We start from the raw sequence: 14,092 nt of genomic DNA on the forward strand, positions 1-14,092 counted from the left end.
CAGTCAGTTATTTAGTCTCTGTCATTGTTGCTGAGAGCTCTTTGCTGAGGTGTTTCTGTGCTGCACAGAGATCAGCTGTCAATCAAGTTTGATGGACAACTTTAACATCTTGTCATCTGTTGTTATGTTATGTAAATATTTGAGTTTCTTTATGTGATGCTCTTTCTTGCTTGTGTGTTTCAGCAGAGAGGCTATCACTGCTCATGATGATTTTCTTCATATATAGAAACACAAACTTGCTTTTCTCAACATGGAAACTGAAACTTTGTACTCTTGTTTCTTTTCCATCTCATCGGTCTTAACAGAGAAAAATCAGACCTTCCTTTATCAAACATATTTTGCTCTCATGACTTTGTGAATCAGTAAAGAAATGTATTGTTGCATTTACATTCATAGTTATACATGTTGTCCAATGTCACATATAAATCAGGTGTTATTAAGTGTTATAAAACAATAATAATCATGATACTAATCAATAAGTAGATCATTTATTAAGTTCTTGTACATAGCTGACATTCTGTGATTGATTGTGTGGTTGAAATGAATCTGAACATGAAATCATTGAACAAGAGTCATTTAACAGACTTTACTGATTGGATGTGTGAACAAACTGAAGCTTTACACAATAAATAAAGTTTAATCATTCAATATTTTCTTCTGTCTTCATTTCAGGATCTCATTCAAAGTGCAAAGTTCATGTTTGTCAGTCAGTCTCTGAACTTTCAGCTTTAATCATTAAAACAGCTTCATCACAGAGAAATGAGCAGAGCTTTCTATCACTTGTTGCTTTTAACTAACTCAGATTTTATTTGTACATTCAGTCAATAAAGAGGATTTCTAACACAGGCCTAAAAAAACTGGAAAAATAGTTTTAAACATTAAATTTGGTCGAGTTTGGATGTGAAGATGTTTTGTTCAGTCATGATGAAGGTAAAACAACAGCATGTTATTGTCAATTTCAGGTAATTACTTTTATATTTACATTAATTTTCAGTATTTATCTTCTTTTAACTCACATTTAAAGCAGTTTTTATTGTTTCTGACAGCTGTGATTGATTTATTGAACCATCACAGTTAAAGTTTCTCCACCTTTTCTAGTACAGATGTAATTTACTATCATTTTATCATAATGTGAACACACACATATGAAAAACTACATTCAGTCTAATCAGAATAAACATCAGAAGAAGTTGAAATGTTTATTCTAGTTTTAAACCATTAATAGTTTATAATAAATATTTGATAAAGATTCATGTTGCTTCTAAGTTTTCTTAGTTGTCACTCAAACTCAGTCTTAAAGAAAACTATAATATTTAACATTAACAACAGCAAATGAAACATATTTAAACTCTATCAGGCCCAGTCATGAAATTATTAAATTATAAACTGAATAAAATCCTTCTTTTCATCTGGTTTCAAGTAGAGAGGTTTACTATCTTATCACTATCTTTACTTTATGGCACCATTTCCAAAAACAAGCTAAGATAACCACCATCTTCTGGAGTGAAGGAACATGTGACTTTAGACTTTAGACACACACACACACACACACACTCATTGGTTTTGGCTCCAAACATGAGATTTGATGACAGTGACTCTGCAAGAATAGAAATAGTAATTCATGATTTATCCACACAACGGTAGAGCGCTTCATGACTTCAAAGTGCCATAAATGACACAAATCTGTTGTCCACAAATCAGCAAAATGACGTCATTATCAAACTAATCACCTGCTCAATATATAAGATATTAACAAGTCATATCTATTGGGATTTATATGAGCCTGAGTGTTTACATCATTATCTAGTGATGTCATCTATGAGGGGGGGGAAACCTCAGCTTTAGTTACGACATCAAATATCTTTATTAGGCGGCCACATTTGGTCCATGAACCACTGTTTGGCTACCACTGCCTAAGACTGCATGTTGGGTTTGAGTCTCAGCATGAACAGCTGATGAACTGTAATATATGCTAGAATTGCTGCTGTAAAAGATATTAATATAAGAAGAGAATAGTTTTATTTTCTGGTGTTTTATTCAGATTTTTAGTCCTGTTTCAACTTTGATTTGAATCTTATTTAGACTCTTTCCTTCACATCTGCTGCATTGACCCGCTTTCCCTTCATAGACCAATAAAGTTCATTTTATGGTATCTTATGGTAGATCTGACTGAGTATCAGCCGTGCTGTGAGTGCTGTGTGTTTATGTCGGGCTAAGTGTGGTCTGATCTGTGTTGTAAAGGCGTGTTGGGACGGATCAGACGAGCTGAACCTGTTTCCTCAGATGCCGGACTGTCAGGAGGTTCAGGGCTTGGATGGCTGCCTTTTAATGAAAGCTGACTAAAGTAGTTTTCTGACTGTGTTTTTATCTGTGAACCTCAATCTGTTACAGCTACAGGAAGTTTCTGTGAAGCTTTATGTGAATGACAAAAACTTACTAAATGAAACAAATATATAATTGCAGGCAAATATATAAAATATAATGTCTCATTTACAGCAACACTGTAGAAAGATGTTGTAAAAACAATAATTAAACCATCATCCAGTAATCAAAGTTTCTGCTTAACTGCTTTATGGGGACAAAACAATAAATGTAGTGGTGACACATAAAATATACAGTAACATTTCTAATAAGGGTTCATAACACATATTTAAGTAAATCACAGTTAATGCATGATGATTTAATGCAGGATGTTCCATGAATTCCTGTTGTTCACCATTAACAAATGATCAAGTAACTATAGATTATATATACATATCACTGTAGACAATAGATTCATTAATGTTAATTCTTTAGATCACTCTCAAACTCCCAACATTACTTTGCCACCAGAAAGCAGGTGAGCAGTGTTTTTAAATAAGATATGAGCTTCATTGTATAAAAAGGGTTAAACACTCAGTATCTCTCTCAGACCGCTCCTCTTCCTGGAATGAATCAACGCTTGATAACTCCTCCCTCTTCTTCCTGCTCTCAAACACAACAAGCTCTGATTGGTCCACGTATTTCCTTGTTCCCTCCCCTTCAGATCTACAGTTTGAAGATGGGTGTAACCAACATGTGGTGAGCTGCCAGCCTACATTTACTGAAGCAGCACATGCTGTTTAGATCAGAGTTCAAACTAGTTTCACTTCTCAGAAAGTGAAACTCAGACAGTCATTGTTACTGAGAGGTGAAATGGCGCAGCAAGGAGCTCAGCTGGACGGAGCTAAATTCTGCTGTTCCATCTGTTTGGATCTACTGAAGGATCCGGTGACTATTCCCTGTGGACACAGCTACTGCATGAGCTGTATTAACAACTTCTGGGATGAAGAGGATAAGAAGGAAATCTACAGCTGTCCTCAGTGCAGACAGACCTTCACACAGAGGCCTGTCCTGGTAAAAAGCACCATGTTAGCAGATTTAGTGGAGGAGCTGAAGAAGACTGGACTCCAAGCTGCTGCTGCTGATCTCTGCTATGCTGGACCTGAAGATGTGGTCTGTGATGTCTGCACTGGGAGGAAGCTGAAAGCCTTCAAGTCCTGTTTGACGTGTCTGATGTCTTACTGTGAAAATCACCTCCAGTCTCACTTTGAATCAACCAAATTAAAGAAACACAAGCTGGTGGAGCCCTCAGAGAATCTCCAGGAGAACATCTGCTCTCGTCATGATGAGGTGATGAAGATGTTCTGTCGTACTGATCAGCAGATTATCTGTTATCTCTGCCCTGTTGATGAACATAAAGGTCATGATACAGTTTCCGCTGCAGTAGAAAGGACTGAGAGGCAGAGAGAGCTCGAGGTGAGTCGACTAAACATCCAGCAGAGAATCCAGGACAGAGAGAAAGATGTGAAGCTGCTTCAACAGGAGGTGGAGGCCGTCAGTCGCACTGCTGATAAAGCAGTGGAGGACAGTGAGAAGATCTTCACTGAGCTGATCCATCTCCTCCAGAAAAGAAGCTCTGATGTGAAGCAGCAGATCAGATCCCAGCAGGAAACTGAAGTGAGTGGAGTCAAAGAGCTTCAGGAGAAGCTGCAGCAGGAGATCACTGAGCTGAAGAGGAAAGACGCTGAACTGAAGCAGCTCTCACACACAGAGGATCACAACCAGTTTCTACACAACTACCCCTCAGTGTCACAACTCAGTGAACCTACAGACTCATCCAGCATCAATATCCGTCCTCTCAGATACTTTGAGGATGTGACAACAGCTGTGTCAGAGCTCAGAGATAAACTACAGGACATCCTGAAGGAGGAATGGACAAACATCTCACTGACAGTGACTGAAGTGGACGTTTTACTGTCAGAACCAAAATCAGAGCCCAAGACCAGAGCTGGATTCTTGAGATATTCACATGAAATCACTCTGGATTCAAACACAGCACACACACAGGTGTTATTATCTGATGGGAACAGAAAAGCAGAACTAACAAATCAACAACAGTCATATTCTAGTCATCCAGACAGATTCTTTGTAAGATTTCAGGTCCTGAGTAGAGAGAGTCTGACTGGACGTTGTTACTGGGAGGTGGAGTGGAGCGGGTTAGGAGTTCGTGTAGCAGTCGCGTACAAGAATATCGGCAGAGCACGAGACTCAAATGAATGTCAATTTGGACGTAATGACAAATCTTGGGCTTTATATTATTACAATAACAGTTATGAATTCTGGTTCAACAACATTAAAACTGCCGTTTCAGGTCCTGTTTCCTCCAGAGTCGGAGTGTACCTGGATCACAGAGCAGGTATTCTGTCCTTCTACAGCGTCTCTGAAACCATGACTCTCCTCCACAGAGTCCAGACCACATTCACTCAGCCTCTCTATGCTGGACTTTGGTTTTATTATCAGTACGGAGACACAGCTGAGTTGTGTAAAGTGAAATAGTCAGAAGTCATTTGAGGGACAGTCAGTTATTTAGTCTCTGTCATTGTTGCTGAGAGCTCTTTGCTGAGGTGTTTCTGTGCTGCACAGAGATCAGCTGTCAATCAAGTTTGATGGACAACTTTAACATCTTCTCATCTGTTGTTATGTTATGTAAATATTTGAGTTTCTTTATGTGATGCTCTTTCTTGCTTGTGTGTTTCAGCAGAGAGGCTATCACTGCTCATGATGATTTTCTTCATATATAGAAACACAAACTTGCTTTTCTCAACATGGAAACTGAAACTTTGTGCTCTTGTTTCTTTTCCATCTCATCGGTCTTAACAGAGAAAAATCAGACCTTCCTTTATCAAACATATTTTGCTCTCATGACTTTGTGAATCAGTAAAGAAATGTATTGTTGCATTTACATTCATAGTTATGCATGTTGTCCAATGTCACATATAAATCAGGTGTTATTAAGTGTTGTAAAACAATAATAATCATGATAATAATCAATAAGTAGATCATTTATTAAGTTGTTGTACATAGCTGACATTCTGTGATTGATGGTGTGGTTGAAATGAATCTGAACATGAAATCATTGAACAAGAGTCATTTAACAGACTTTACTGATTGGATGTGTGAACAAACTGAAGCTTTACACAATAAATAAAGTTTAATCATTCAATATTTTCTTCTGTCTTCATTTCAGGATCTCATTCAAAGTGCAAAGTTCATGTTTGTCAGTCAGTCTCTGAACTTTCTGGTTAATCATTAAAACAGCTTCATCACAGAGAAATGAGCAGAGCTTTCTATCACTTGTTGCTTTTAACTAACTCAGATTTTATTTGTACATTCAGTCAATAAAGAGGATTTCTAACACAGGCCTAAAAAAACTGGAAAAATAGTTTTAAACATTAAATTTGGTCAAGTTTGGATGTGAAGATGTTTTGTTCAGTCATGATGAAGGTAAAACAACAGCATGTTATTGTCAATTTCAGGTAATTACTTTTATATTTACATTAATTTTCAGTATTTATCTTCTTTTAACTCACATTTAAAACAGTTTTTATTGTTTCTGACAGCTGTGATTGATTTATTGAACCATCACAGTTAAAGTTTCTCCACCTTTTCTAGTACAGATGTAATTTACTATCATTTTATCATAATGTGAACACACACATATGAAAAACTACATTCAGTCTAATCAGAATAAACATCAGAAGAAGTTGAAATGTTTATTCTAGTTTTGAACCATTAATAGTTTATAATAAATATTTGATAAAGATTCATGTTGCTTCTAAGTTTCCTTAGTTGTCACTCAAACTCAGTCTTAAAGAAAACTATAATATTTAACATTAACAACAGCAAATGAAACATATTTAAACTCTATCAGGCCCAGTCATGAAATTATTAAATTATAAACTGAATAAAATCCTTCTTTTCATCTGGTTTCAAGTAGAGAGGTTTACTATCTTATCACTATCTTTACTTTATGGCACCATTTCCAAAAACAAGCTAAGATAACCACCGTCTTCTGGAGTGAAGGAACATGTGACTTTAGACTTTAGACACACTCACACACTCACACACACACACACACACACACACACACACACACACACACACACACACGCACACACACACACGCACACACACACAGACACACACACACACACACACACACACACATTCATTGGTTTTGGCTCCAAACATGAGATTTGATGACAGTGACTCTGCAACAATAGAAATAGTAATTCATGATTTGTCCACACAACGGTAGAGCGCTTCATGACTTCAAAGTGCCATAAATGACACAAATCTGTTGTCCACAAATCAGCAAAATGACGTCATTATCAAACTAATCATCTGCTCAATATATAAGATATTAACAAGTCATATCTATTGGGATTTATATGAGCCTGAGTGTTTACATCATTATCTAGTGATGTCATCTATGAGGGGGGAAAACCTCAGCTTTAGTTACGACACCAAATATCTTTATTGGGTGGCCACATTTGGCCCATGAACCACTGTTTGGCTACCACTGCCTAAGACTGCATGTTGGGTTTGAGTCTCAACATGAACAGCTGATGAACTGTAATATATCCTAGAATTGCTGCTGTAAAAGATATTAATATAAGAAGAGAATAGTTTTATTTTCTGGTGTTTTATTCAGATTTTTAGTCCTGTTTCAACTTTGATTTGAATCTTATTTAGACTCTTTCCTTCACGTCTGCTGCATTGACCCGCTTTCTCTTCATGGATCAATAAAGTTCATTTTATGGTATCTTATGGTAGATCTGACTGAGTATCAGCCGTGCTGTGAGTGCTGTGTGTTTATGTCGGGCTACGTGTCGTCTGATCTGTGTTGTAAAGGCGTGTTGGAACGGATCAGACGAGCTGAACCTGTTTCCTCAGATGTCGGACTGTCAGGAGGTTCAGGGCTTGGATGGCTGCCTTTTAATGAAAGCTGACTAAAGTAGTTTTCTGACTGTGTTTTTATCTGTGAACCTGAATCTGTTACAGCTACAGGAAGTTTCTGTGAAGCTTTATGTGAATGACAAAAAATTACTAAATGAAACAAATATATAATTGCAGGCAAATATATAAAAATATAATGTCTCATTTACAGCAACACTGTAGAAAGATGCTGTAGAAACAATAATTAAACCATCATCCAGTAATCAAAGTTTCTGCTTAACTGCTTTATGGGGACAAAACAATAAATGTAGTGGTGACACATAAAATATACAGTAACATTTCTAATAAGGGTTCATAACACATATTTAAGTAAATCACAGTTAATGCATGATGATTTAATGCAGGATGTTCCATGAATTCCTGTTGTTCACCATTAACAAATGATCCAGTAACTATAGATTATATATACATATCAATGTAGACAATAGATTCATTAATGTTAATTCTTTAGATCACTCTCAAACTCCCAACATTACTTTGCGACCAGAAAGCAGGTTAGCAGTGTTTTTAAATAAGATATGAGCTTCATTGTATAAAAAGGGTTAAACACTCAGTATCTCTCTCAGACCGCTCCTCTTCCTGGAATGAATCAACGCTTGATAACTCCTCCCTCTCCTTCCTGCTCTCAAACAAATCACGCTCTGATTGGTCCACGTATTTCCTTGTTCCCTCCCCTTCAGATCTACAGTTTGAAGATGGGTGTAACCAACATGTGGTGAGCTGCCAGCCTACATTTACTGAAGCAGCACATGCTGTTTAGATCAGAGCTCAAACTAGTTTCACTTCTCAGAAAGTGAAACTCAGACAGTCATTGTTACTGAGAGGTGAAATGGCGCAGCAAGGAGCTCAGCTGGACGGAGCTAAATTCTGCTGTTCCATCTGTTTGGATCTACTGAAGGATCCGGTGACTATTCCCTGTGGACACAGCTACTGCATGAGCTGTATTAACAACTTCTGGGATGAAGAGGATAAGAAGGAAATCTACAGCTGTCCTCAGTGCAGACAGACTTTCACACCGAGACCTGTCCTGGTAAAAAACACCATGTTAGCAGATATAGTGGAGGAGCTGAAGAAGACTGGACTCCAAGCTGCTGCTGCTGCTGATCTCTGCTATGCTGGACCTGAAGATGTGGCCTGTGATGTCTGCACTGGGAGGAAGCTGAAAGCCTTCAAGTCCTGTTTGACGTGTCTGATGTCTTACTGTGAAAATCACCTCCAGTCTCACTTTGAATCAACCAAATTAAAGAAACACAAGCTGGTGGAGCCCTCGGAGACGCTCCAGGAGAACATCTGCTCTCGTCATGATGAGGTGATGAAGATGTTCTGTCGTACTGATCAGCAGATTATCTGTTATCTCTGCCCCGTTGATGAACATAAAGGTCATGATACAGTTTCCGCTGCAGTAGAAAGGACTGAGAGGCAGAGAGAGCTCGAGGTGAGTCGACTAAACATCCAGCAGAGAATCCAGGACAGAGAGAAAGATGTGAAGCTGCTTCAACAGGAGGTGGAGGCCGTCAGTCGCTCTGCTGATAAAGCAGTGGAGGACAGTGAGAAGATCTTCACTCAGCTGATCCATCTCCTCCAGAAAAGAAGCTCTGATGTGAAGCAGCAGATCAGATCCCAGCAGGAAACTGAAGTGAGTGGAGTCAAAGAGCTTCAGGAGAAGCTGCAGCAGGAGATCACTGAGCTGAAGAGGAAAGACGCTGAACTGAAGCAGCTCTCACACACAGAGGATCACAACCAGTTTCTACACAACTACCCCTCAGTGTCTCAACTCAGTGAACCTACAGACTCATCCAGCATCAATATCCGTCCTCTGAGATACTTTGAGGATGTGACAGCAGCTGTGTCAGAGCTCAGAGATAAACTACAGGACATCCTGAAGGAGGAATGGACAAACATCTCACTGACAGTGACTGAAGTGGACGTTTTACTGTCAGATTCAAAATCAGAGCCCAAGACCAGAGCTGGATTCTTAAGATATTCACATGAAATCACTTTGGATCCAAATACAGCAACCACACAGCTGTTATTATCTGATGGGAACAGAAAAGCAGAACTAACAACTCAACGACAGTCTTATTCTAGTCATCCAGACAGATTCTCTCATTGGCATCAGGTCCTGAGTAGAGAGAGTCTGACTGGACGTTGTTACTGGGAGGTGGAGTGGAGCGGGACAGGAGTTCGTGTTGCAGTCGCATACAAGAATATCAGCAGAACAGGAAGCTCAAATGAATGTCAATTTGGACGCAATGACCAATCTTGGGCTTTATATTATAACAAGAACAGTTATGAATTCTGGTTCAACAACATCTCAACTCCCGTCTCAGGTCCTCGTTCCTCCAGAGTCGGAGTGTACCTGGATCACAGAGCAGGTATTCTGTCCTTCTACAGCGTCTCTGAAACCATGACTCTCCTCCACAGAGTCCAGACCACATTCACTCAGCCTCTCTATGCTGGACTTTGGCTTTATAATAATTGGGGAGACACAGCTGAGTTGTGTAAAGTGAAATAGTCAGAAGTCATTTGAGGGACAGTCAGTTATTTAGTCTCTGTCATTGTTGCTGAGAGCTCTTTGCTGAGGTGTTTCTGTGCTGCACAGAGATCAGCTGTCAATCAAGTTTGATGGACAACTTTAACATCTTCTCATCTGTTGTTATGTTATGTAAATATTTGAGTTTCTTTATGTGATGCTCTTTCTTGCTTGTGTGTTTCAGCAGAGAGGTTATCACTGCTCATGATGATTTTCTTCATATATAGAAACACAAACTTGCTTTTCTCAACATGGAAACTGAAACTTTGTGCTCTTGTTTCTTTTCCATCTCATCGGTCTTAACAGAGAAAAATCAGACCTTCCTTTATCAAACATATTTTGCTCTCATGACTTTGTGAATCAGTAAAGAAATGTATTGTTGCATTTACATTCATAGTTATGCATGTTGTCCAATGTCACATATAAATCAGGTGTTATTAAGTGTTATAAAACAATAATAATCATGATACTAATCAATAAGTAGATCATTTATTAAGTTGTTGTACATAGCTGACATTCTGTGATTGATTGTGTGGTTGAAATGAATCTGAACATGAAATCATTGAACAAGAGTCATTTAACAGACTTTACTGATTGGATGTGTGAACAAACTGAAGCTTTACACAATAAATAAAGTTTAATCATTCAATATTTTCTTCTGTCTTCATTTCAGGATCTCATTCAAAGTGCAAAGTTCATGTTTGTCAGTCAGTCTCTGAACTTTCAGCTTTAATCATTAAAACAGCTTCATCACAGAGAAATGAGCAGAGCTTTCTATCACTTGTTGCTTTTAACTAACTCAGATTTTATTTGTACATTCAGTCAATAAAGAGGATTTCTAACACAGGCCTAAAAAAACTGGAAAAATAGTTTTAAACATTAAATTTGGTCAAGTTTGGATGTGAAGATGTTTTGTTCAGTCATGATGAAGGTAAAACAACAGCATGTTATTGTCAATTTCAGGTAATTACTTTTATATTTACATTAATTTTCAGTATTTATCTTCTTTTAACTCACATTTAAAACAGTTTTTAGTGTTTCTGACAGCTGTGATTGATTTATTGAACCATCACAGTTAAAGTTTCTCCACCTTTTCTAGTACAGATGTAATTTACTATCATTTTATCATAATGTGAACACACACATATGAAAAACTACATTCAGTCTAATCAGAATAAACATCAGAAGAAGTTGAAATGTTTATTCTAGTTTTAAACCATTAATAGTTTATAATAAATATTTGATAAAGATTCATGTTGCTTCTAAGTTTTCTTAGTTGTCACTCAAACTCAGTCTTAAAGAAAACTATAATATTTAACATTAACAACAGCAAATGAAACATATTTAAACTCTATCAGGCCCAGTCATGAAATTATTAAATTATAAACTGAATAAAATCCTTCTTTTCATCTGGTTTCAAGTAGAGAGGTTTACTATCTTATCACTATCTTTACTTTATGGCACCATTTCCAAAAACAAGCTAAGATAACCACCGTCTTCTGGAGTGAAGGAACATGTGACTTTAGACTTTACACACACACACACACACACAGACACACACACACACACAGACACACACACACACACACACACTCATTGGTTTTGGCTCCAAACATAAGATTTGATGACAGTGACTCTGCAAAAATAGAAATAGTAATTCATGATTTATCCACACAACGGTAGAGCGCTTCATGACTTCAAAGTGCCATAAATGACACAAATCTGTTGTCCACAAATCAGCAAAATGACGTCATTATCAAACTAATCACCTGCTCAATATATAAGATATTAACAAGTCATATCTATTGGGATTTATATGAGCCTGAGTGTTTACATCATTATCTAGTGATGTCATCTATGAGGGGGGAAAACCTCAGCTTTAGTTACGACGCCAAATATCTTTATTGGGCGGCCACATTTGACCCATGAACCACTACATAATTTTTTGTCAAAATGTAGACATAGGTGTTGGGATTCATAAAATGTGACGTTGAGAGGCGGGGTCTGCACAAAATTTAAACGGAGGGGCTGAGACCGGCAGCAATAACTGTCTCGCTCCCCATTGACCCTAATGTAATCGTCTTTTTAAAAAAAAGAATCTCACTCTGTGTTCACACTGAGCTTACTCGCTCATTTTAAGGAATATCTGAATAAAATAAACTCTGTCAGAATCTGCTGGCTTCTGTGTCTCTCACGGTGTTTTCGGTTTTTGGACAGGAGTTACGGTTTTCTCACAGTTTGCAATTGTTCGGGACCTTGTCAGAAGCCAAATTCTTCAGAATTTTGAGAATATTTTCCAAGCACATTCTCAAATCGCCGTAGCAACCGCAGGGCCTTAACTGACCTTGGCAACCGTAGGGCCTTAGCAACCTGTCGCTGGGCAGAAACTGAGCTACTCTTTTGTGATTGGATAATTCCTGTCTGTCTGTTTTGCCAGTTAACTGAGCTAATTCATTTGAATGGAGTTAGTAATTCATGTTTACTGAGGACACAATAAATAGTTTTATTGTTTTGTATTATAGTTATATGATTTGTGGTATATAAAAATATTCAACATTTATCAATAGAAGATGAACAAAATGTACATAATATAATTTTATACAACAAAGTAATTTAAAATAAAAAGTATGATAAAATCTATTCTCTAAATGATTTGAAGATTTACTTAATTTCATAACAGTGATGTTCCTGTATGGAAAAAACTAAGTAGACTTTAATTAATAAGTTTAAATTAATATTATTTATGCTTAAATGTGATAATAACATTCACTTAATATTTTCAGGGATGTTAAGTTGAGAATAAAGTACATTCATAAAGAAAAAATAAATCACATACTCATCCCAGCAGTAGTCCAGTGGCACTCAAAATTCCCCTGGAATTTTCTAGTAGAAATCAGTAGAGAGATCAGCAGCAGCAGCAGTAGCTGCTGCTGCTGATCTCTGCTATGCTGGACCTGAAGATGTGGCCTGTGATGTCTGCACTGGGAGGAAGCTGAAAGCCTTCAAGTCCTGTTTGACTTGTCCAGCATCTTACTGTGAGAAACACCTCCAGCTTCACTATCATGTAGCTCCTCTGAAGAAACACAAGCTGGTCGACCCCTCCAAGAAGCTCCAGGAGAACATCTGCTCTCGTCATGATGAGGTGATGAAGATATTCTGTCGTACAGATAAGAAGTGTATCTGTTATCTCTGCCCTGTGGATGAACATAGAGGCCACGACACAGTCCCAGCTGCAGCAGAAATAAGTGAGAGGCAGAGAGAGCTCGAGGTGAGTCGACTAAACATCCAGCTGAGAATCCAGGACAGAGAGAAAGATGTGAAGTTGCTTCAACAGGAGGTGGAGGCCGTCAGTCGCTCTGCTGATAAAGCAGTGGAGGACAGTGAGAAGATCTTCACTGAGCTGATCCGTCTCCTCCAGAAAAGAAGCTCTGATGTGAAGCAGCAGATCAGATCCCAGCAGGAAACTGAAGTGAGTGGAGTCAAAGAGCTTCAGGAGAAGCTGCAGCAGGAGATCACTGAGCTGAAGAGGAAAGACGCTGAACTGAAGCAGCTCTCACACACAGAGGATCACAACCAGTTTCTACACAACTATCCCTCAGTGTCACAACTCAGTGAACCTACAGACTCATCCAGCATCAATATCCGTCCTCTCAGATACTTTGAGGATGTGACAGCAGCTGTGTCAGAGCTCAGAGATAAACTACAGGACATCCTGAAGGAGGAATGGACAAACATCTCACTGACAGTGACTGAAGTGGAAGTTTTACTGTCAGAATCAAAAGCAGAGCCCAAGACCAGAGCTGGATTCTTAAAATATTCACGTGAAATCACTCTGGATCCAAACACAGCAAACACATGTCTGTTATTATCTGATGGGAACAGAAAAGCAGAAGTAACAACTCAACAACAGTCTTATTCTAGTCATCCAGACAGCACATACACACATACACACACACACACACACACACACACACACACACACACACACACACACCAGCCTGCATTTGAGCAGTTAGAGTGTCAGTATAATTCATATGTATATATATATATATAGAGAGAGTATCAATACTAGCTCGGCCGCTACCTCAGTTAACTGGCAAAACAGACAGACAGGTAGAATTAGCCAATCACAAGAAGGTAGCTCAGTTTCTGCCCAGCGACAGGTTGCTAAGGGCAGCTAAGGCCCTGCGGTTGCTAAGGGCAGCTAAGGCCCTACGGTTGCTACGGCGATTTGAGAAT

General features: G+C 38.3%; 2 protein-coding genes across 2 annotated transcripts; both read left to right on the forward strand.

Moving 5' to 3' along the window:
• Window positions 1-3,174: 3,174 nt before the first annotated feature.
• LOC128368637 (tripartite motif-containing protein 16-like) lies at window positions 3,175-4,857 on the forward strand. Its single transcript, XM_053329491.1, has one exon. The coding sequence runs from the start codon at window positions 3,175-3,177 to the stop codon at window positions 4,855-4,857; it is 1,683 nt and encodes a 560-aa protein (XP_053185466.1).
• A 3,292-nt stretch (window positions 4,858-8,149) lies between these two features.
• On the forward strand, window positions 8,150-10,325 carry LOC128368632 (tripartite motif-containing protein 16-like). The gene has a single exon (XM_053329485.1). It carries the CDS (start codon window positions 8,150-8,152, stop codon window positions 9,833-9,835), a length of 1,686 nt encoding a protein of 561 aa, XP_053185460.1. The 3' UTR covers window positions 9,836-10,325.
• Window positions 10,326-14,092: the final 3,767 nt, after the last annotated feature.

Source organism: Scomber japonicus, chromosome 12 (assembly GCF_027409825.1).
Source record: "Scomber japonicus isolate fScoJap1 chromosome 12, fScoJap1.pri, whole genome shotgun sequence".
NCBI lineage: Eukaryota > Metazoa > Chordata > Actinopteri > Scombriformes > Scombridae > Scomber > Scomber japonicus.

Coding starts and splice junctions, on each gene's coding strand:
- LOC128368632 (XM_053329485.1), top strand. CDS start 8,150: ATGGCGCAGCAAGGAGCTCAGCTGGACGGAGCTAAATTCTGCTGTTCC.
- LOC128368637 (XM_053329491.1), top strand. CDS start 3,175: ATGGCGCAGCAAGGAGCTCAGCTGGACGGAGCTAAATTCTGCTGTTCC.